The 25,445-nt window shown below is 41.6% G+C and overlaps 1 protein-coding gene across 2 annotated transcripts in view; it reads right to left on the reverse strand.

The window, feature by feature from the left end:
- Nucleotides 1–11,098: 11,098 nt before the first annotated feature.
- csf1b (colony stimulating factor 1b (macrophage)) overlaps nt 11,099–25,445 on the reverse strand; it is a 29,370-nt gene continuing 15,023 nt past the window's right edge. For both annotated transcript variants that reach the window (XM_079637049.1, XM_079637048.1), the window contains exons 6-10: nt 22,029–22,215; nt 21,742–21,878; nt 13,019–13,065; nt 12,878–12,918; nt 11,099–11,876 (exon numbers count right to left, since the gene is read on the reverse strand). In XM_079637049.1, coding sequence (XP_079493175.1) covers nt 11,824–11,876; nt 12,878–12,918; nt 13,019–13,065; nt 21,742–21,878; nt 22,029–22,215 — 465 coding nt within the window. In that variant the 3' untranslated portion in view covers nt 11,099–11,823. The remainder of the gene's footprint in view (nt 11,877–12,877; nt 12,919–13,018; nt 13,066–21,741; nt 21,879–22,028; nt 22,216–25,445) is intronic.

Here is a 25,445-nt window from a genome sequence, read left to right on the forward strand (position 1 = left end):
GAGTATCTAAAACAACAAAGGAAAAGGTTCAGATGTCCAAAAAATAATAATAATTATTAACCCAGAATGGGTTGAAAGCAGATTACAGAAACATCCAGTGAAAGAAGACACAATGTTTTTCGAAATGTTCAGTTTTTACATCCGCCCTCAGTGGACCAGCGGACTGGAGTTCTGTGAGACTCCTGTCACGTGTCCAGAACCCTACAGACCATGACATTAACAGCCAGGTTGTTTTTGGCACAGTGTATCTGCATTTGGGGAATCTGCTCCCCATCTGTGATAGTAAATCAAATGTGAAAATAAATCGGCCCGACCTCAGACACACCTTATGATCTGCCAGTCAATCTGCGTCATCTCGGTCTGAAAAACAAATTGTGGAGCTTATGTTGAGAGTAGAGGCAGCTTCATTTCCCAGATCTGGTAAAATTGCTAAATCTTCTTATGCTTAAATGGTTTCCATCCATATGATGATTTTTGAAATTAGATTATTACTACTGCTACTATGTATTCATTGTTTTATTATTACAGTTATATTCAGTTGTTTTACAATCTACAATTTGATTAACATTTTTGTTGTAGGCTAACTTTTAGACTCACTTGAATAGCATTTATTTGAAAAGTTGCATTAGTTAAGTTACTTGAATGTGGATACTGCTAAATCATTATTTAACAGTATTAACATGTGAACATCATTGACCTGTAATAAAGAAAAGATAACCAAATTAAATTGAAACCTGTGAATATCCTTATGAAAAAGAAGTACACTAGCATATAAAAAGTCTACTTATTACAGAAATAGTCAAATATAAAATAATATACTTAATTGCAAATAACATTGTGCAAAAACATTTAAATCAGTTTAAGTGAAAATGTTTTATTAGTTTAAATTTATATGAAATGCAAATAGCTGAACCTACAGTGCTTTTTGACCTAATGACTTAAGTACGTCTTTATATGCAATTGTATAATTTTATTATCTTAGAAAATTTGGTTAAATTGTGCACTGCCAACAAGTATTTATGGTAAATTTAAGGTAGCCCTAATTTCTAATTACACATTTGTAATAATGAAGTTGCAAATTAGCACATTTTAAATGCATTAACTTTAAATGCAATATCAAATAAAACTACAGTTCAAAATTATAATAAATATTTTACATAATGCTTTAGTCAACATCAAGTGTATTTCTTTAAAGCTCAACAAAACATTATAAAAAAATATATATATATTTAAAGTCCCCCTGAGAAGCTTTTAATATTGTTTATACAGTAGGCTATGTCTGTGGTGTTTTTAATATGTTTTAAGACAAACCATGTGCAAATTCATAAGTCAACATCATTGCTGAGTTTTTTCACCTTAAAACTGCAGTGAACCAAAGACAGTCTCAAAAACACAGTTTGAAATCGCTGGTGTTACTGACGTCACAAACTACCATGTAAATCAACGTGTGGTCGTCAAGGAGTGGATCTCTGAGCTGGTGTGAGTGAGTGGAGGCGAGAGCTAATTTGCATATTCATAGAACCGGGTAGGTAGGCTATACGAAATGAGCCAAGGGTGTAGGCCTACATTCAAGTTAGATTTAAGGGGAAACCATTTTTAAATATGTAATTTTGGTGATCAAAGATGAGTTTTAAGGGATACAATTATTGAGTAGGGGGACTTTAAAATTTATTTTAAGGTAAAACTTTTAATAAGACAATAGTCTAGTCATAGGCCTAAGTGGACTCCTCTTTTTAAGCTCACCCAGTGGCCTTTTATTTCAGCAAACACGTCTGCAAGCACAGGTTTTTAAAAAGATAGGCTAGTTCACAAGGGTATTAGTACAAAATATTTTATTCAAAATTATTCATCTTACTTTTAAACAAGGAGTAAACTATTTGAACAGAATGTGCGAGACTTCTGAATCGCCGCATTAGGTATAACTAGAAGAATAACAAAAGTTTGCTCTACAAACCAGTGTTTATGATTAGCCTACGATATTGAAATATTAAAATAATATGATATCTAATACCAGCAACATCAAACAGCATAACGGACTGTTTTTGTAGCCTACAGCTAAAGTAATTGGAAATGGCATGATGGGAAGCTTGCACATTTAACGTTAAAACAATGTGGAAATGCCTAAATCCCCCAAATCCGTCGGTGAAAAGAGAGGTAAATTCCTTTTTTATAAAATCTAATGAGCAAACTAAAAAATATTCACAGCATTGTGTGTATAACCGCTGTGTAAACACCTTTGTGTTTAACAATGTTATAGAGTTGACGTAGCCTATAAGACCTCTAGAGGGAGCTGTGAGTCTGATTTAGGAAGTGTTTGAAAAATGTTAAAACCACATTTGTCTGGCTGAAAATTGTTTTGAAATAACATTTAAGGCACTCATCTTAACTTTCTTTCTAGTCATTTGTGCTGATTTGTATAAGTCCATGCAAACAGAATATTTTGCCTGTTCGTCACATTCTGTGCTTGTTCTTGAGCAGTTTAGGAAACAAATCCGTATCAATCCAAAATATTAGGCATCCCAGAAGGATATTTGAAACTAGGAGCTAAAGAAGTGGTCAACAACAGGGTCTCCTAATGGAGAGCCATGAATGGAGAGCCAAACACTGTTTTCCCTTGTGAAAAAGGCAACTGAGCAGAACAGGAATGCTCTCCATGAAAAATCAATGTGGAAAACACAAGTGGTTATCAAAAGAGGAAAAAAAAGGACTTTGATGTTCACAGACATCTGTGATGAAGGCTGACCTTGGCAAGAGTGACAAAAAGAAAAGTGTGGGAAAGAAAGAGAATTCATTGCAGAACTAGGTTGGTCGGAACAATTCTCATTTTTTTTCATTCTTGTCTTTGGAGCAAGAAACATAATAGGCTAATATATGCCAGCAATGCAAACTTAAGTTGTAATAAACATTTATTTGTTAATTTATTTGTGGCAAAAGAGTGTTTTGCATTAATGCCAATCATCCTCATGTGGAGATAAGAATTAATGATTTTTTATTTTATTCTATTCTGCATGTGTAAACAAATGCCACATACACTTATTTTCAAAATATAAATGTTTTTTTTTTACTATTGACTAACATTATTAAATGATAACTAAATTAAACAAAATTCCTTCTAAATGTTTTAATTTAAATTCACACGTAATGTTTCTCATTATTATAGGCCTAAATATTGGAAAAAGTTGTGCTGATTAATTATTTTTTCTTTTTTTTTAACCGTGATTGCCTACTTTTCCCCTCAGGATTCTTTTTTTTCCCCCATTGACTTTAGTAACATTATTAAATTCTACACTGTCACATTTTATCAACAACAACAAAAAAAGTATGAGAAGGGGGGAGATGGGAGGACAAAAGCTGCAGTATCTCATTTCAAAGGCTGTCCTGTCCTCCGGAGGTCACATTTGTCGGCCGCATAAGTCATAAAGGATGATTAGTTTCAGAAAAGTAAACATAACCCAAAATTGACCGTTGTTCCTAGTGAAGCGTAAATTGTTGTAATTTGTTTATGAGTTTGGAATGTAGTGGTCAGTTTACTGAAACGAAGCAGCCTCATGCATGCATGTGGCCAACGAATGCGACCTCCGCAGGACGCAGCCTGCGAAATGAGACACAGGTCAATGCTTTTCGCATTCTCTCGCAAATGTTTTGCGTTCCTCCGAGAAACTTGCGTTCCCTCTCAAAAAAGTTTGCATTCCCCCGTTCGCCTGCAAAACTTTCGAGTTCTGTGATCGAACCTTTTGCGAGAGAATGCAATATGTTTGTGATTGTGTAGCCTAATTGTCAAGTGTAGTTTTGTTTTCATTGACTTTTAGTTTGTCATTGTTTTCCTGTTCCGATCACCTAATTCTGCATCCCGATTAGAAAAATCCATCCCAAATAATTGTGTCGCAAATCGTAGTAGCCTACCCTATGTTGAAATTAACATTCCAAAAGTAGGGAACTATACGGTTATCCGGACCACACGTGTGTCTTTAAGTCCCTTATAGTCCATATAGTCATCCCTGGGGTTAGGGGTAGGCCATCGTACGATTGGTCTTAACCCCAGTGACGGATAGGTTTAGGGGTAGGCCATCGTATGATTGGTCTTAACCCCGGTGACGGGTAGGTTTAGGGGCGGGGTTAGGGGTAGGCCATCGTATGATTGGTCTTAACCCCAGTGACGGGTAGGTTTAGGGGCGGGGTTAGGGGTAGGCCATCGTACGATTGGTCTTAACCCCAGTGACGGATAGGTTTAGGGGTAGGCCATCGTATGATTGGTCTTAACCCCGGTGACGGGTAGGTTTAGGGGCAGGGTTAGGGGTAGGCCATCGTATGATTGGTCTTAACCCCGGTGACGGGTAAGTTTAGGGGCGGGGTTAGGGGTAGGCCATCGTATGATTGGTCTTAACCCCGGTGACGGGTAGGTTTAGGGGCGGGGTTAGGGGTAGGCCATCGTACGATTGGTCTTAACCCCAGTGACGGATAGGTTTAGGGGTAGGCCATCGTATGATTGGTCTTAACCCCGGTGACGGGTAAGTTTAGGGGCGGGGTTAGGGGTAGGCCATCGTATGATTGGTCTTAACCCCGGTGACAGGTAGGTTTAGGGGCGGGGTTAAGGGTAGGCCATCGTACGATTGGTCTTAACCCCAGTGACGGATAGGTTTAGGGGTAGGCCATCGTATGATTGGTCTTAACCCCGGTGATGGGTAGGTTTAGGGGCGGGGTTAGGGGTAGGCCATCGTATGATTGGTCTTAACCCCGGTGACGGATAGGTTTAGGGGCGGGGTTAGGGTTAGGCCATCGTACGATTGGTCTTAACCCCAGTGACGGATAGGTTTAGGGGTAGGCCATCGTATGATTGGTCTTAACCCCGGTGACGGGTAGGTTTAGGGGCGGGGTTAGGGGTAGGCCATCGTATGATTGGTCTTAACCCCGGTGACGGGTAGGTTTAGGGGCGGGGTTAGGGGTAGGCCATCGTACGATTGGTCTTAAACCCCAGTGACGGATAGGTTTAGGGGTAGGCCATCGTATGATTGGTCTTAACCCCGGTGACGGGTAGGTTTAGGGGCGGGGTTAGGGGTAGGCCATCGTATGATTGGTCTTAACCCCGGTGACGGGTAGGTTTAGGGGCGGGGTTAGGGGTTGGCCATCGTATAATTGGTCTTAACCCCGGTGACGGATAGGTTTAGGGGTAGGCCATCGTATGATTGGTCTTAACCCCGGTGACGGGTAGGTTTAGGGGCGGGGTTAGGGGTAGGCCATTGTATGATTGGTCTTAACCCCGGTGACGGTTAGGTTTAGGGGCGGGGTTAGGGGTAGGCCATCGTACGATTGGTCTTAACCCCAGTGACGGATAGGTTTAGGGGTAGGCCATCGTATGATTGGTCTTAACCCCGGTGACGGGTAGGTTTAGGGGCGGGGTTAGGGGTAGGTCATCGTATGATTGGTCTTAACCCCGGTGACGGGTAGGTTTAGGGGCGGGGTTAGGGGTAGGCCATCGTATGATTGGTCTTAACCCCGGTGACGGGTAGGTTTAGGGGCGGGGTTAGGGGTAGGCCATCGTACGATTGGTCTTAACCCCAGTGACGGATAGGTTTAGGGGTAGGCCATCGTATGATTGGTCTTAACCCCGGTGACAGGTAAGTTTAGGGGCGGGGTTAGGGGTAGGCCATCGTATGATTGGTCTTAACCCCGGTGACGGGTAGGTTTAGGGGCGGGGTTAGGGGTAGGCCATCGTACGATTGGTCTTAACCCCAGTGACGGATAGGTTTAGGGGTAGACCATCGTATGATTAATCTTAACCCCGGTGACGGGTAGGTTTAGGGGCGGGGTTAGGGGTAGGCCATCGTATTATTGGTCTTAACCCCAGTGACGGGTAGGTTTAGGGGCGGGGTTAGGGGTAGGCCATCGTATAATTGGTCTTAACCTCAGTGACGGATAGGTTTAGGGGTAGCCCATTGTATGATTGGTCTTAACCCCGGTGACGGATAGGTTTAGGGGTAGGCCATCGTATGATTGGTCTTAACCCCGGTGACGGGTAGGTTTAGGGGCGGGGTTAGGGGTAGGTCATCGTATGATTGGTCTTAACCCCGGTGACGGGTAGGTTTAGGGGCGGGGTTAGGGGTAGGCCATCGTATGATTGGTCTTAACCCCGGTGACGGGTAGGTTTAGGGGCGGGGTTAGGAGTAGGCCATCGTACGATTGGTCTTAACCCCAGTGACGGATAGGTTTAGGGGTAGGCCATCGTATGATTGGTCTTAACCCCGGTGACGGGTAAGTTTAGGGGCGGGGTTAGGGGTAGGCCATCGTATGATTGGTCTTAACCCCGGTGACGGGTAGGTTTAGGGGCGCGGTTAGGGGTAGGCCATCGTACGATTGGTCTTAACCCCAGTGACGGATAGGTTTAGGGGTAGGCCATCGTATGATTAATCTTAACCCCGGTGACGGGTAGGTTTAGGGGCGGGGTTAGGGGTAGGCCATCGTATTATTGGTCTTAACCCCGGTGACGGGTAGGTTTAGGGGCGGGGTTAGGGGTAGGCCATCGTATAATTGGTCTTAACCTCAGTGACGGATAGGTTTAGGGGTAGCCCATCGTATGATTGGTCTTAACCCCGGTGACGGGTAGGTTTAGGGGCGGGGTTAGGGGTAGGCCATCGTACGATTGGTCTTAACCCCAGTGACGGATAGGTTTAGGGGTAGGCCATCGTATGATAGGTCTTAACCCCGGTGACGGGTAGGTTTAGGGGCGGGGTTAGGGGTAGGCCATCGTATGATTGGTCTTAACCCCGGTGACGGGTAGGTTTAGGGGCGGGGTTAGGGGTAGGCCATCGTACGATTGGTCTTAACCCCAGTGACGGATAGGTTTAGGGGTAGGCCATCGTATGATTGGTCTTAACCCCGGTGACGGGTAGGTTTAGGGGCGGGGTTAGGGGTAGGCCATCGTATGATTGGTCTTAACCCCGGTGACGGGTAGGTTTAGGGGCGGGGTTAGGGGTAGGCCATCGTATGATTGGTCCAAAGAGTATAGAAGAACAAGAGGCGAAACTCTGATGCTTTCTGGGTAACAGCCACTAGGTGGCGCGGCCGCCATTTTGGGGTGAAGATTCCAACTGGAGTTACTGGACAACAGCACAGATAACAGTTACCGTAACAGTTACACATAAACAAACAGAATGACAACGAAGTCCAAGTGGAATAAAAGAAAGCAGTGCTCGGCAATAAACTGCAAAAACTATCAGTGCAGTACAAATCTTGCCTTTCATCGGTTTCCCAAATACCCTGACAGGTAAATTTGGCCTTTATGGCATGCAACTTATATATTGGTATTAATTCAGTGTTTGAAATGCTAATACTTGAACTTCAAAGAATGTCAACCCAAACTGAAGGTTTTGTGGCGAAAAGAAGACTTGTCTAAGTCTGTGAAATAAACTGTTAAACGGGATTTGATGATCACTAGTGCTGATTGTACGTTATTATATGTTGTCATTATTCAGTTAGGATTTAATCCTTAATGTACTTTTTATATATATAAAGCAGCTGATATTGCCATAGCGACAGCAAGAAGCTAGTGGATAGTGATGGGAAGTCCGGCTCTTTTCAAAGAATCGGCTCTTAGAGCCGGCTCCTTCGCGAACGAAACATCACTAGTAGTGGACTGCCGAGTCGCTTTCACCCCAAAATGGCGGAAACGTAGGGCTGCTGCTGGGCGCTGGTGTTGCAATGGAACGTTCTATTGGCTTTCACTTCTTGTCAATATACGTTCTTTGATTGGTCTTAACCCCGGTGACGGGTAGGTTTAGGGGCGGGGTTAGGGGTAGGCCATCGTATAATTGGTCTTAACCCCGGTGACGGGTAGGTTTAGGGGCGGGGTTAGGGGTAGGCCATCGTATGATTGGTCTTAACCCCGGTGACGGGTAGGTTTAGGGGCGGGGTTAGGGGTAGGCCATCGTATAATTGGTCTTAACCCCGGTGACGGGTAGGTTTAGGGGCGGGGTTAGGGGTAGGCCATCGTGTGGTCCGGATAACCGTATAGTACCCAAAGTAGTTTAAAAAGGAAAAAGGGGTATGAGTGATTAATAATCAGTATCTAACCTGACGAAAAGGTATTTATTCAGTCCCAGACAGCAACAAAGTGTCTCGTATCCACACATACCAGATGTGGGCCGGATCTGGGCAGACACTATGTTGCTGTCTGGGGTGTTATCCACATCATATTTCATCTGCATATTCTGCAACAAATCTCGTAGTTACAGTAATTTCAACATGGTGTGCACCTGAGACACGTCTCTCTGTAGGCAAGGGCGTGGTGAGCTGGTCCTTGCTTACATCACGCAGTACTACAACATCCAATAGGAAAATTCAACTGCAGTAGCCACCGTTCAACCTGAAGAGGGCAGCACTCAGACATTTTTACACCATATTGTAGAATTAAAACACTTTATACCCAAATGTCAAAAAATTTACTTGAATCAATCATCAGCATTAATAAAGCCCCAGTCTTACAGATTATTAACTAAAACAAGTTGTTTTAAGGTTTAACAAGATTGTAAGTTGTAACAAGTTGTAAAGTTGTAAAAACGCTTTTACAAGTTGTAAACGAGTTGAAATCTGGTAATTACAGTAATTACGACATGGCGTGAAAAAGCTTTAAAGCTACATTGTGTAGGATTTTCTCCCATCTAGTGGTGAAATTGTATATAACTACCAACTGAATATTACTTTATAGCCCCTCCCATTCTGAGGGTGTTTTAATTCCTACGGTGGCCCTATTATTCCAAATCTGCAGTCGCGAGTAATCTCCCCCTCGCATTCGCCACGGTGAATGCTATAGAGGAACCATTTTTGGTTCCCCAAAAAACTTTTCAGTGATCAGTTCTTAAAATAATCTTTTTTTTTTTTCTTAGTGAAGAATATTTTAATAATCTAAAGAACCTTTTTCCACTATAAAGAACCTTTTGTGAATTGGTAAGGTTCCATGGATGTTAAAGCTTCGCAATGGAACCATTGATGCCAATAAATCACTTTTATTTTTAAAAGTATACCAATCTAAATATAAACGAGCAAAACTGCTCTCCTAAAATAAATCTGTTTTGTAAAATGTGCTGCTGTAAACTCAAACAGCATTTTCATATCAGCATGTCACGAGGGGAATAACCTTTTGACCTCTTTTTGGAAAATATGCTAGATATGCAAGTGTTATCTGGAGTATTTTGCCTAATAGTTGTTTTCACACAATTTTAGCTCAACCCTTAAAGCTGGAAATGGAAAGAAATGTATAAAAAAAAGTTCTGTATTAACAAATGAGGCCTTTACTGTAAGATACTGCCCACATATGAACAATAACAGCATCAGACTGACAACAGAAACTAACTTTGAAACAAACTATGATTGACTGATTTTCTTTTTCTAGTTGTTACAGGTGCTTTGTGGATTGATGTGAAATTGTATATAACTACCAACTGAATATTACTTTCTAGCCCCTCCCATTCTGAGGGCGTTTTAACTCCTACGGTGGCCGTATTATTCCAAATCTGCAGTCGCGAGTAATCTCCCCCTCGCATTCGCCACGGTGCCACTGAGTGTATAACCGCGAAAGGCGAAGCTTGAATTTCCAGGCGTGTCCCTCTTTGGCTAATGTATTTTCAAGATGGAGGCGCAACATGGCTTCGGCCATTCGAGCGACTCGCTCGTATGTATTCTGAATGGCAGATTCTACGCTTATGAGAATATTTGATTAGTTGGTAGAAGTAATTATACATTAATGAGCACATATAATTTTGAAAGAACAAAGTGTTTTTTTGTAGCTTTAAATTAAAGTGAATGTGGAGGATTTTAACTGTGACAAGATGATTGACAGGGCAGTTTAAATGGTGACTGGATGCACGTAACTGAGTATAACAAAGTACCGGTAGTATGTCCAAACGCTTGCCTGCTATTCTGCTACACACTCAAAAGTATGTGCTTTTTCTTCACAAAAACAGTACACTTTATAGGACATAGTTTTGTTTTTCAACTAAAATGTTTACATTTGTATGCGTTTTGGCCGTTTATTTACACGACAACAGCATTTTGTGGGCCTGAAAACGCAAACTTTTGAAAATGGATTTCAATGTGGAAGTTTGTGAAAACGGTGTGAACTACAAAAACGTGAATTCGTGAAAACGGTGCCATCATGCGCATGCATATACCAATCTAAGAGCATAGTGTTTCTTTACAAAGTGGCATCGCCAACTACTGGCCTGGCATGAATAATACAGCGTTTTTAGTCGTTTTCGTGGATCCGTGTGAACGGGGATCCGTTTTTAGTGCATCGTTGTCGTGTAAATGTATCCTGAGCTGTGCTCCTGTTTCTTGTTCAGTTAATCATTAGTGTGTGTATTTAAGCCCTCTTTCTCTTCATTCTTCACTGTCATCTTTACTTAAGTGCAGTACATGTTAACTCACTCCAGCTCCTGAATGTTTCTATTTATTTTAATCTTTCTGTGTAAAGCGTGTTGAACTTCTGCATTACACAGTGACTATGCCCACTCAGCATCTTTAGAGCAGACCTTCAAATCTCATTCACAAGAAGCTACGTCCTGTTTTTCTTCTTAACAAAAGCTCTTCCTTTTTCGCTTGGATGACTGGCTTGTTGTAATCATTAGCAGACGTCCGAAAATCTCTACCACATTTCCTTGTTTTTGATTTCGAGAGAAGCCTTTGAGTGTTTAATGCTAAGCCAAACAGTGACACACACTCCAGACAGAAACAAAATGCAAATGAAAACGCTCAAGTGGGTCGACCGGAAACATTCATGTCTGGAATTGTTTTCTTCTGTTCCCTTATAGTATATTATGCCATCCTGCATGGATTTTGGCTTTCTGTGGCTTTGTCCTAAACCACATTAAAGTTCCCATACGCTACACTTATATAAAGATTGCAAAAGCAAGGTTCGCAGCGATGCTATAGAGGAACCATTTTTGGTTCCCCAAAAAACTTTTCAGTGATCAGTTCTTAAAATAACGTTTTTTTTCTTAGTGAAGAATATTTTAATAATCTAAAGAACCTTTTTCCACTATAAAGAACCTTTTGTGAATTGGTAAGGTTCCATGGATGTTAAAGCTTCGCAATGGAACCATTGATGCCAATAAATAACTTTTATTTTTAAAAGTATACCAATCTAAATATAAACGAGCAAAACTGCTCTCCTAAAATAAATCTGTTTTGTAAAATGTGCTGCTGTAAACTCAAACAGCATTTTCATATCAGCATGTCACGAGGGGAATAACCTTTTGACCTCTTTTTGGAAAATATGCTAGATATGCAAGTGTTATCTGGAGTATTTTGCCTAATAGTTGTTTTCACACAATTTTAGCTCAACCCTTAAAGCTGGAAATGGAAAGAAATGTATGAAAAAAAGTTCTGTATTAACAAATGAGGCCTTTACTGTAAGATACTGCCCACATATGAACAATAACAGCATCAGACTGACAACAGAAACTAACTTTGAAACAAACTATGATTGACTGATCAAACTATGATTGACTGATCAAACTATGATTGACTGATTTTCTTTTTCTAGTTGTTACAGGTGCTTTGTGGATTGATGTAACTGTGGCATTACTGAGCATGCAATACTTTGACTTTTCCAGTAGCCCAGAAATAGATGTTTGTAATAATATGCATATTTACATATGTACAAGGCCCAAGGTGTATGAGTAATGTTAACAAATAGTCAGAAGTATATCTTAAGTCTGTTTCCTCTGCTGTTGGAAACACCGTCTGGTGATGTGATGTTGTGGTCTTCCTAAAGCGTAAGGCAGTCAGTTTCACTGTTTGCTGTCTTCTCAGAGTCCGTTCGAGAATCAGTTAGAAGGCAGTGGAGAGGTGTGAGCCAAGCGCTTTCCGTCGGTCAGTCTGGTCTACAAAAGAGGAGAAAGGAGAAGCAAGTATATGAGCACATCTGCGCTATAGGTTTTTTTTTCAAAAAAATTTTTTTTGAATTTTTACGTCGTTATGGAGCATTTACTCTGAATCCTGAGAGTACTGAGTAGTTTGACAAGTGTTGAGTATACAGTGTGTGTGTGTGTGTGTGCACTTGCTTGCAACACACAACATGTTTTATGTCCTTCCAAGCAGCCTTGTGCAAAATTCTGAATTTCAGAATTGGCCTCCATTCAATTCATGAATTTGAATTTGAATTGGAATGACAGGAAGTGGAATTAAATTCATGGCAATTCAAAGAAATTCCACACAGTCACACAACAGAAAGAATGTGTTGAATCTCACATACGTTCAGTGTTAGGAAGATTGTAATTGCTTACTGTTATAAGTTACCCATTATAAATGTGGTTTGGATTACTTTATTTGGATTATTTTATAATTATTTTTCAATTCAAGAATTTAATTGAAATTCAGGAGTCATTCTCAATTCAATTCTGAATAGTGCACAAGCCTGCTTCTAAAGCCATCTGACCTCTACTGATCTCAGTTGATTGTGTGCTGAAGATAATATCTGAAAGGATGTACATTAAAGTAATAGTTCACTTAAAAATGAACATTCTGTCAACATTTAATTGCCCTCAAGTTGTTCCAAAACGTGTATTAATTTCTTTCTTCTGCTGAACACAAAAGAAGATATTGCGGAGAATGTTTGTAACCATTGATGGGCCCCATTGAATATACAAAAAAATACTATGGAAGTCTATAAGGACCATCAACTGTCTGGTTACCGACATTCTTCAAAATATATATTTTTTGAGTTCAGCAGAAGAAAGAAATTCATACAGGTTTTGATACAACAGAACATCATTCTGTAAATGTGATTTCTATTTTAGGTATTGGGGATGTATATAGGTATTCATTTATTTTTATTGTCAATTTTGACGTTAATGCAAAAAGGACTTAACAATCAAATACTTACATACTTCCTCTTGGATTTCGAAGTTTTCAACAACTTGTAATCTGTAAAGAGACATTTTGATATTCCTTTGCTAAATGCATAGTTTATGACAATATTAAAACATTGTACAGCAAAAATAGGTACGATAAAACACAAAGTTACCCCCAGTCCGATGGCATTCTTGTTCTGTGAAGCTGGCGTTGCAGCTTCTGTTATGGAAACAGAATTATAGATCAAATTACATGCATGAATGATGTCACACATTCAACAAATACTCTTTTCATTTTTTATTTCTCTATTTTTGTTACTCTTTTTAAAACCATTACAAGTGTGAGATTCGGTGTACTACTTTATGGAACTTAAGCATAGCTGACCTAATGATGATGAATGTAAAATATGAGAAATATCCTTCACAGTCTGTTTGTTTCTATTTCTGGCTCCAGTTTTAATTTTAGACAGCTGACATGGATTCATATCCATTCCAAATCCATTTCACGCTATTAAGAGGCTGACAAACACTGGCCACTGGTAAAATATCTAGCCTACTAATATAATAAAACTTTTTTTTTTTAATTATTATTTATTATTACAATGTAAACCTTTGAATGGCTGTCAATGGAGAATAATGCTTTTTTTGGCAGATGGTGTAGTTACAATATCTACCAGCTGAGACTAATGGGACCATGTTTAACGGACAAGTCAGTGTGTTTATACTTAGTGTGCATGACAACATGACAAAAGATTATTAAAACATAATGATTTAAAATGTACTTTAATGTAAAACTTGTTACAAAACAAAGTCATTAAAGTGTACTTTCTATGTACGCATAAGTGGCCTTTTATTTCATTAACATTATCTATACAATACAGAGTTTAATATATATATATAAGCCTATACACTTTTAGGATTTGAAGTACACTATAAGAACGCATTCTATAGAATTAAGTGCACTTCTTTTTCACAAGGGATCCTATTCCAAAGTGGGGAAATATTATTTGTTTAGATTAGGATACAAATCTTTTAAGTCAAAATTCACAGTCAGACTTGAGGCGCTAGATTTTAGAGGTGTTGCGCCTCAAGTCTGACTGTGAATTTTGACTTAAAAGATTAGTCAGTTATTTAGCGTACTAGAACATACTCCTGCTGACGACAAGCAGCACCACATGATGCTATTATCACCTTACTGATAATAGCATTATGTGGTGCTGCTTTTCGTCAGCAGGAGTATGTTCTAGTACGCTAAATAACTGACTTATGGCTGTGTCTGAAATCACATACTTTTAGTATGCGAAAAACAGTATGTAAGTATGTCCAAAATCACAGTACTTATAAAAAAGAAAGGCAAAATGTACCCGGATGACCTACTACTTCTGGCAAGATACTGAAGTGCGCATACGATGGACACTTTACTATCCCATGAGGCCACGGGAGAGGATTTATTAATGGCAGTGAAGCAACGCAACTGACGCTGATAGGTCACATTTAGTGCTGGGTGAGTTAAAAAGTAATTAATTACTATCTACTAATTAGATTAGATTAATCACTCTCTCTAAAAAGTATGGCATTACTAATTACATTCTTAAATCCATATCAAACTTGACCAGTTAAACAATAAAAGAATAGACATTAAACTACTATTTTAATTCTTTCAAACAAATATAAAATTGCACAACAGACCAAAAGGGAGAATGTTACATTAAAAACATACATTTTAACATTAAACTTTACATTTGACTTTAAATCCACTATTGTTTTACATATAATTGTTCTGTAGTCTTATACAGTATTTAATACAATTACATCAGAAGTAACTGTAATTCAATTACAGAAAAATTAAGAGATATACCATAATTCACTTTTTCAAGGGAAACGTAATTAAATTACATTCATTGATTATTTAGCAATGCATTAAACCCAACACTGGTCACATGATAATGGACTGCTCTGTCAAGTCCTCGTTGTCGGTGAGGAATCTGGGTGTGGTCTTTGATACCAATCTTTCATTTGAAAGTCACGTGTCAACTATCTGTAAAACCGCATTTTTTCATCTTAAAATATATATCCAAATGAAGTCATATGCTCTCAATGAAAAATGCAGAACAGTTAATGCGTTCATGACATTAAGGCTAGATTATTGTAATACTATTATGGGTGGTTGCCCTGCACGCTTAATAAACAAACTACAGCTGGTCCAAAAGGCAGCAGCTCGAGTTCTTACCAGAACCAGGAAGTATGACCATATTAGACCTGTTCTGTCAACTCTGCATTGGCTCCCTATTAAATATCGTATACATTTTTAAATATTGCTGATTACTTACAAAGCACTAAATGGTTTAGCTCCCCAGTACTTGAGCGAGCTCTTAACGCATTATAGTCCTTCTGTCACGGTTCATAATCCACTGTTTCCTTCCCGTCTCGTGTAACTGTTGTGTTGTGTTGTGGGTGTGTGTGAGTGGGCGTTTCCGCTCATTCTGGCAGATCAGTGATCCAGCTGATCTCACTCATTGTCACCAGCTGCAGCTCATTCACTCTCCTATAAAACCTCACTGCATTCTTCTCTCATTGTCAGATCGTTGTTTGTCTCTCGTGTGTGATCCCGTTCCTGTTGGCGTTCTGTTCGTGTCCCGTTCCTGTTTCTCGTTCACTTTGGATACGTCATCACCTGGATCATCACGTCTGCACTTCACTTCACGGACATCATCGCTGACCATCCAGTCCCTGTGTCACCAGTGCTATTTACCACGGGACTTACTTTATTCTAATAAATCTGAGTTTACTTGCATATCTGCTTCCGTCTCTGTGTAAGCATGACAGAACGATCTGACCATGCTCAGGAAGCAGCAAGTAACCAGTCATCACTAGACACATTTGTCAGCACCAGCATTCAACGTATGGACCAGCAAGAAAGAAATCTTAATGATACAGCGAGAGCAGTTCAAGCGCTGGTGACGCAGGTGTCCGAGCTCACCCAGCAACTTCAACTGCTGCGAGGTCCCGCTGCGCCACCCACACCGCCCGTTCTCCCCCTACCACCGGACAACGCCTCCCAGTCAGAACCCCGCCTTCCAGTACCGGAGTCCTATGCAGATGAGCCCAGTTTTTGCAGAGCATTTTTAACTCGCTGCTCGATGCATTTTTCCCTGCAACCCAGGACTTTCTTCAGCGAACCCGCCAAGGTCGCGTTCGTCCTCACACTGCTGACTGGGAGGGCAGCGCTATGGGGAACGGTGGTGTGGGAGAAACAAGATCCCTGCTGTGCCTCGTTCCAGACACTCTCCGCCGAGATGAGAAGAATCTTTGACCGTGCCAGCACCGGGAGAGAGGCGGCCCGCATTCTAGCGGAGCTCAAGCAGGGAGAGAGATCAGTCTCTGACTATTCGATTGAGTTCCGGACTCTGGCGGTAGAGTGTCAATGGAACGAGGAGGCGCAGTGGGACATGTTCCTGCATGGGCTGGCTGACCGCATCCAGAGGGAGATCTACGCCCTGGATCTGCCCACGTCCCTCAATGAACTTATTGAACTGGCTCTTCGAGTAGACACACGACTGTCCCGGGTCGAGCGACGGATGCTGCCCAGCCGAGGAGCGGGAGGAGTCGAGAGTCAGCGGTCCAGCGGCGGGGGTGCGGTCAGTCCCATCTACGATCCTGAGCCCATGCAGGTTGGGCGAGCTCGGCTTACTCGGGAGGAGAAGGAGAGGCGGAGATCCCAAGGACTCTGCCTGTACTGTGGAGCATCTGGACATTTTGCTTTCAACTGCCCAGTAAAAGGGCAAGCCCGGCAGCAAGTATGAGGCTGCTGTCGGGTGGGATCTCCGCCGAGAAGACCTCATCAACATCTACGCTTCTCCCAGTAAGACTAAGATGGTCAGCCAACAAGCACGAATGTCAAGCACTGGTGGATTCCGGGGCCGAAGGTAACTTCATGGATTATTCATTTGCACACAAGTTTCAAGTTCCCCTCCGTTCACTCTCCCGCAAGATTGAAGTTCACGCACTCAACGGCCAAGATCTACCCAACATCTCACTCACCACTGGACCCATCACGCTCGTCACGTCAGGCAACCACACCGAGACCCTTTCATTTTACATTTTGGACTCTCCCCTCGCACCCATTGTTCTAGGACACCCCTGGCTCATCAACCATAACCCCAAAATAGACTGGCAACAACGAGCAGTAGTGGAGTGGAGCACTAAATGTCATGAGTCCTGTCTTGTCTCTGCTTGTTCGTCTGTTTCGGTCTCTGTGTTTCAGGAGGAGGCAGTGGATTTATCTAACGTGCCCGGAGAGTACCAGGACCTGAAGGAGGTGTTCAGTAAGTCTCGGGCTGCGTCTCTTCCTCCGCACCGTCCCTACGACTGTGCAATAGATTTACTGCCAGGTACAACTCCGCCTAAAGGCAAGTTATATGCGCTCTCTGTTCCAGAGAGGGGGGCCATGGAGAAATATATTTCTGACTCTCTAGCAACAGGGTTCATCCGTCCTTCCTCTTCTCCAGCGGGGGCGGGGTTCTTTTTTGTGGGGAAGAAGGATGGATCTCTGCGACCTTGTATTGATTACCGAGGGCTGAACAGCATCACGGTAAAGAATACTTACCCTTTGCCGTTGATGTCTTCAGCCTTCGAGAGGTTGCAGGGAGCGTCTATCTTCACTAAATTGGACTTACGTAATGCTTATCATTTGGTCCGCATCAGGAAGGGGGATGAGTGGAAGACTGCTTTTAACACCCCCAGGGGGCACTTTGAATACTTGGTCATGCCTTTCGGGTTGTCCAACTCCCCAGCAGTCTTCCAGGCGCTCGTCAACGACGTGCTGCGAGATATGGTCGACCAGTTCATATATGTCTACCTGGATGACATATTGATTTTTTCATCATCTCTCCAGGAACACGTGCAGCACGTCCGGCGAGTGCTTCAGAGGTTGCTAGAGAATGGGCTTTTTGTCAAGGTGGAGAAATGCGATTTTCATGCACAGTCTGTTCCTTTCCTAGGTTACATTGTGTCGGCTGAGGGAATACGTATGGATCCTGAGAAGGTTAAGGCTGTAGTAGAATGGCCAAGTCCAGATTCCCGTAAGGCCCTACAGCGGTTTCTGGGGTTCGCCAATTTCTACAGAGGGTTTGTTCACAATTTCAGCCAACTAGCCTCACCTCTGACCGCCTTGACCTCCCCCAAGACTACGTTCAGGTGGTCAGACGCAGCTGAGTCGCTTTGTTTCGGCTCCCATCCTGATTACCCCTGATCCATCACGTCAGTTCGTGGTGGAGGTCGATGCGTCAGAGGTGGGGGTAGGTGCAGTGATATCCCAGCGTTCTCCCACAGACGACAGAATGCACCCATGCGCGTTTTTGTCCCACCGCTTGTCCCCTGCCGAACGCAACTATGACATTGGTAACAGAGAGTTGTTGGCAGTCAAGTTAGCGTTGGAGGAATGGCGCCACTGGTTAGAAGGGTCGGGGGTACCTTTTATCGTCTGGACCGACCACAAGAATCTGGAATACATTAAAACCGCCAAAAGATTGAACTCCAGGCAGGCTCGGTGGGCACTTTTTTTCGGACGTTTTGATTTTACTCTCTCGTACCGCCCGGGTTCCAAGAACATCAAACCCGATTCTTTGTCGCGCATTTTTGACCGTTCCGAACGCCTGTCTACTCCCGAGTGCATTTTACCCGAGAATCTATTTGTCTCCACACTCGTATGGGAGGTCGAATCGAAGGTCAAGACGGCCTTAGAAGGGGTAACGCCCCCGGTCGGTTGTCCACCGAATCGTTTATTTGTACCGGAGGGATTAAGGTCTGACGTTATTCAGTGGGGGCATTGTTCCAACGTGGCTTGTCATCCAGGAGTTAGTCGTACCAAGTTTCTGGTTAAGCAACGATTCTGGTGGCCACTTATGGCTCACGACGTTCACAATTTTGTATTGGCTTGCTCAGTTTGCGCCACTGGTAAGACTTCCAATCGACCCCCTGATGGGCTACTTCAACCGCTGCCGGTCCCTTCGAGACCCTGGTCCCACATTTCGCTAGATTTTGTCACCGCCCTCCCACCCTCCCAGGGTAACACGGTAGTTTTGACCGTGGTGGACCGGTTCTCGAAGGCGGCCCATTTCATTCCCTTGCCCAAATTGCCCTCAGCCAAGGAGACAGCGTTGACCGTCGTTAATCACGTCTTTCGCTTACATGGCCTCCCGACAGACGTGGTTTCCGACAGAGGACCCCAATTTGTGTCCAAATTCTGGCGAGAGTTTTGTAAGTTATTGGGGGCGACTGTCAGTCTGTCCTCAGGGTTTCATCCCCAGAGCAATGGTCAAACTGAGAGAGCCAACCAGGATTTGGAGAGAACGTTGCGATGTCTGGTTTCCAAGAATCCTTCCTCATGGAGCCAACAACTAGCTATGGTGGAGTACGCCCACAATACGTTGCCAGTGTCATCTACGGGCCTATCTCCGTTTGAGTGTAGTGTAGGTTACCAGCCACCAATCTTTCCTAGTCTGGAGTCCGAAGTCGCGGTCCCCTCCGCTCACGCCTTCGTCCAGAGGTGTCATCACACTTGGACTAGAGCCCGCGAGACTCTACTCCAAGTGGGAGCGCGCACCAAGGCCAAAGCCGATCGCCACCGGTCTAGGCCTCCCGTATACGTCGCTGGTCAAAAAGTGTGGCTTTCTACCAAGAACATTCCTCTCCGCTCCGTCTCTAATAAACTTGCTCCAAAATTTATCGGCCCGTTCACTGTCACCAAGATCATTAGTCCGGTGGCAGTCCGCCTCAACCTCACTCCAGTGTACAGGAGAATTCATCCCGTATTTCATGTATCCAAAATCAAACCCGTGTTTTATTCTCGAATTAATCCGCCAGCCCCGGTTCCCCCACCGCCGCGACTCGTAGAAGGGGAACCATCATATTCGGTAAATCGTATTCTGGACACAAGGCGGAGGGGACGCGGAGTCCAGTACTTGGTGGACTGGGAAGGTTACGGTCCGGAGGAGAGAAGTTGGGTGCCTGCCAGAGACATCCTGGATCACTCCCTTATTGATGATTACAATCAACAGGTAAGGGAGTCTAGGGACGCCAGGAGGCGTTCCTAGGAGGAGGGGTACTGTCACGGTTCATAATCCACTGTTTCCTTCCCGTCTCGTGTAACTGTTGTGTTGTGTTGTGGGTGTGTGTGAGTGGGCGTTTCCGCTCATTCTGGCAGATCAGTGATCCAGCTGATCTCACTCATTGTCACCAGCTGCAGCTCATTCACTCTCCTATAAAACCTCACTGCATTCTTCTCTCATTGTCAGATCGTTGTTTGTCTCTCGTGTGTGATCCCGTTCCTGTTGGCGTTCTGTTCGTGTCCCGTTCCTGTTTCTCGTTCACTTTGGATACGTCATCACCTGGATCATCACGTCTGCACTTCACTTCACGGACATCATCGCTGACCATCCAGTCCCTGTGTCACCAGTGCTATTTACCACGGGACTTACTTTATTCTAATAAATCTGAGTTTACTTGCATATCTGCTTCCGTCTCTGTGTAAGCATGACACCTTCACGTCAATTACGATCACAAAATTCCGACAGTTAATAATACCTAGAATATCAAAATCGACTGCTGGCGGTAGATCCTTTTCCTATTTAGCACCAAAACTTTGGAACAATTTTCCTAACATTGTCCGGGAAGCAGACACATTCTGTCAGTTCAAATCTAGACTAAAATTAGACGCTAATATCCACCGGCAGTCCACCGGATCCAGGCCGTATCTAGATCTGATGAAGGACCTGCACCTGGACACGACGACAACGCAGTCCTGAAGTGTCAACTAGCCTCTCCCCTATGGTGGACCTGCGCCTGGACCCATCCACAATGAAGTCCTGAAGTGTCAACTAGCCTCTCCCCTATGGTGGACCTGCGCCTGGACCCATCCACAACGCATCCTGAAGTGCCAGCCTCATCAGCACTGTGAAGGCCTCATCGACACGACAGCCATCCTCAATCAAACTCATCTCCATAACGACGTGATGACTCCGACTTCCAACCAGATGGAACTGGATAAATATTCTGAATGTTCTGATCCAATCTGACTTCTGAACTGTAATGCTGCCCGAATCATAATCATACACTGTTCGTCCATTGGCCAGAGGAGAACCCTCTGTTGGCCCCCGACTGAGCCTGGTTTCTCCAAAGGTTTTTTTCTCCATTCTGTCAACTGAGTTTTGGTTCCTTGCCACTATAGCCTTTTGGCTTGCTTAGTTGGAGACATATAATATTCAACAATATTATTGATCTGCCTTACTTAAGGTGGACGATGACGCAATTTTCTTCTAGAAACAACTTTGTTGTATTATTTTCATGTTATCCCTCTGTGAAGCTGCTTTGATACAATATGTATTGTAAAAAGCGATATATAAATAAAGATAAAAAAAAAAAAAAATGGCAACATGGCCACAGTACATCCGGATTACATTCATGGTCCTATAGACATTCATACTATATAGGACATATGTGTTTCTTTAGAGCATTCAAAGTACTTTTTCAAAATAAGTACCTAAGAGAGTATTCCCCCCTCCCCCAACAACCTGGAACAACTGTTCAGAGTCTGGTACACATTTAGCCAAAGAGACTTTGTTTAATTGTGGCAATGAATAAAAATTAAAAGAATTAAGGGCGCTGTAAATAGTCAGCGTCAGACACACACACACACCATCACAAATCAATACCAGATTGAGGTGAAGCACATTGTGCTGGCTGGAGGTCTTTTCTAGGCACTATCAGAACCTTGCCAAGTCTTTGAAATAACTCAAAAATGTGTTTGTCACTATACCTGTCATCAAAATATGTCAACAAATTGTGTGCATAAAAGCTTTGGACCTGCTCTTATGGCATTTATGGAGGAATGGCATACCTTTCTCTCTAGGAGGCAGTAGGCAGTGAGAAGGAAAAGAAATCCTCCACAGATGGAGACCACAATGAAGCCCAGTCTGTAGAAATCATCACTGGAGGACCCCTGAGGAGCTTGCCTGGATAATCCCACCGCAACCTCTTTCAAAGGACAAACATGTGGCTTTAATCATTGCTGGAGGGATGTGTGTGTGCTTGTGTTTGAAAATCATCTGTCTTGGCTACAGCTTCACTAGTGTACTGTACCTGTTCCTTTTTCATGTAGACGAATGTATGTGTGTGTGCAATCACCTGTGCTAGCGGTTAGCGGTGTCTCAGTAGGAGGTACATTGATGTTGTACTCTTGCTCGCAGGTCCAGTTAACAGGGGTGTTAGTGGATGTGATGAGGTGCAAGTAGAGGGACAGAACCTCCTCGACTCTTTGAAGTGCCTGGACTGGAGTCTCATTGTACTGCCTCTCGAATGCTACAGGGTCCTCCTGCAGAGAGTCAGAGTCAAAGAGAAAAAACAAACATAAATACTGAGAGATGGGGTTCAACTGTAATTTGACATTGTGGGATAGTTCACATAAAAATGTCAATTCTGTCATCATCTACTCAACCTCATGTTGTTTTGAAACCACGACTTTCTCTTTTTTTCAGCTTACTTGCAGATAATATATTAATGAACAAAGGCCACTTTACTTAAAGAACACATACACTTTCATGACACTTTCAACACACTTAAGTAGGCTACACTTCATGTCAAATTAAAAGTTTTAATGTAAATTCAAACCATTGTTTAAATATTTTTGTCCTGCTTTACAGTACACTTATTTTGATATGTTAATTACCGAATTAAACACATGTAAAGTAGCCTACTTGCTTATCATTTTAAACGTGGTGTTATTTCATATTACCTGTAAAGTTCATATATTTTAAATAAACATTATCCTAACAAACGTGCACTTATTGACATACTTGACAAATATTTCAATAGAAGTTACATTAAAGTATATTTCAGCACATTCAGCAGTAAAATTTAAAAGTCAAATATTTCAGTCAATAGGAGTAATTATGAGATTACAAATAAAGATGTTCTTAAGACTTAAGTGTTAAAAAAACACTCTGAAGTTCAGCTAACTTTAATATGATTAAAACTATAATACATTTGTATTGAATTGCAATTAACGTGCATTTAAATGTCTAAAAATATTACATTCAGTTTACACATAAGTATATATTTTTAAATATAGCCTATTATATCCCTAATAACTCTTTTTCAAACCATGCTAATGTGGATTTCCTTTTCATGAGGGATATGACTCGTTTGAGGAGCAGAAATTTAATTAAAAGTAATTTTTCAGCAGTAAATATCTTGACATCCTTGATATATCTTGAGTCTTATCGACTACTTTTATGGTGTTTATGGTGGTTGTGTTCTTTTTGAAGCTTGAATGTTGAAAGTGCATGGAAAATACCTTGCATTGTCTTCCACAAAAGCAACATGGGTGGGTAAATGTTGACAGATTAATTTTTTTAGTGAATTATATTTTTTAAATAAAATTGTTTAAAAATGTGAAATAATTTGTTTAATAATAGATTTATTACATATATATGTAGCATTATCATAGTGTGCATTATACACAACCATTCAAAAGTGTTTTTTAGATGTTTGAGATGTTTATGTTTAATGTTTTTGAAGTCTCTTATGATCACAAAAGCTGAATTTAAACATAAAAAAAAAAGTTTGAGGTTCAATTTGTCAAGTGCGTATAGCAGGTTTATAAATTGGCCTCGAAATGATTCTCCTTTGATCTGAAGTGGGAATCCCTCTGATAAATGTTGGAAATGCATCTCAGAAGCTTACGCAAGTTAAGTCATGTCTTTCTTATTCAAGTCAAGACAAGGTTTTCAAATTGTTTTTCAGTATTATCTTACGCAAAGCTAAAGATAACCGTTTCCTTAAGTGTAGTTTGAATGGATCCCATAATCCACGTGCTTTGCCTCATGCCATGAGAGATTATATTTTGATGAAGAGGGTGCAGAGAAGGTTTTTGCCTCATGCTACACTAGTGTGCATGTAATTTCAGTTAGTAATGACATTGTCAATAAATCACTAAAAGCTTCTTATTGAGAATTTTTTTTAAATTAGGTTGAAAGCAGGTACAGAGGCTGTAACAATGCCTTTTTCACATTAAAACTATAACAACAGCATGACTTCTTTTTTCTTTTTGTACTTGAAACCACATTTCTCACGCACTGATGATATACGACACCAGCTGCCAGATGGAAAAATTCTCAAACTGGATTTGAAGAAATATTTTTTTAAATAAATGAAAATGACTACAAATGTGACAGGGTTGTAAGCAAACCAATTAACAATGCTCAACTAGCTTTATAAGCTATAAGAAGAAACACATATATCCTCAGACATCTTTACATTACTATAGGACTTTTAAGGGTTTTACTGGAGATCTGTGGCTCTCACGACAAGAACATATGAGGAGTGCAGATTTGATCAAAGATATGGACCAAAATTTATGCTTGAGTGATGTCTCTGAATACATATCATCAAAGAGTGGATCAGTTTTAGCCTTTCATATCGCAACATTATATAGAAAACACAACCAACTCCAGACTGCTTTGAAATATGACCCCTGAGCATTTAAAATCTGTTCGTGGTTTCACAAAAGACTAAACTCACATATAAATACTATAAGTGTTTCTGCGATTTATGCAATTCCAATCATGCAGACCAGAATCAAGCAAACCTGCCATATCAGACTGACCATTGAAATGTAGGCAGAATTTCTGTCTTGCAATCTAACAATTTTCAATACGATAGTGAAAAAAAAAATTATGCAATGGGAAAATTGAACCACTAGTGAACAAAATGTGCTTGTTTCACGTTCCAAATTACATGCAACAAACCCTAAACCAAACCCCAATCCTAACCCTCTAGTACATGTAGTTAATCATTATTACACTGTACTTAAATGCATAATTACACTGTCACATGGAAAATAGACCTTAGAATAAAGCCTTATTTTATAGCGATTATTAAGTAAAGGAAAATAGACAGTGATTAAAGGGATAGTTCGGCCAAAAATGAAAATTCCGTGATCATTAATTATTCACCCTCATGTTGTTCCAAACCCGTAAGACCTTCGTTCATCTTCGGAACACAAATTAAGATATTTTTTATGAAATCCGAGAGCTTTCTGAACCCTCTATAGACAGCAACGTCATTGCAAATTTCAAGGCCCAGAAAGGTAGTAAGACATCATAAAATAGTCAATGTGACTCCAGTGGTTCAAATGTAATGTTATGAAGCGACGGGAATACTTTTTGTATGTAAAAAAAAAAAACTTAAATAACGACTTTATTCAACAATCTCTTCCACGTGATTCTTCTACGCAGTTGACGTAGTGAAACAGTGCAGTGCTTCCGGGTTCTACGTCAGAACGCCGCCTCACTATTGGCCGGCTCTTGGGTCAGCATCACACGCATGTGTCGTGGTCAATAGTGAGGCGGCATTCTGGCGTAGAAAATGGAACTGCTGTACTGTGTGTTTACTACGCGAATAGCTTAGGAGATCTGACACAGAAGAGAAGAAACTTTTGAATAAAGTCGTTATTTTTGTTTGTTTGTTTTTGCGAACAAAAAGTATTCTCGTCGCTTCATAACATTACATTTGAACTACTGCAGTTACATGGATGTTGCTATC

Source organism: Phoxinus phoxinus (assembly GCF_949152265.1).
Source record: "Phoxinus phoxinus genome assembly, chromosome: 15".
Lineage (NCBI taxonomy): Eukaryota > Metazoa > Chordata > Actinopteri > Cypriniformes > Leuciscidae > Phoxinus > Phoxinus phoxinus.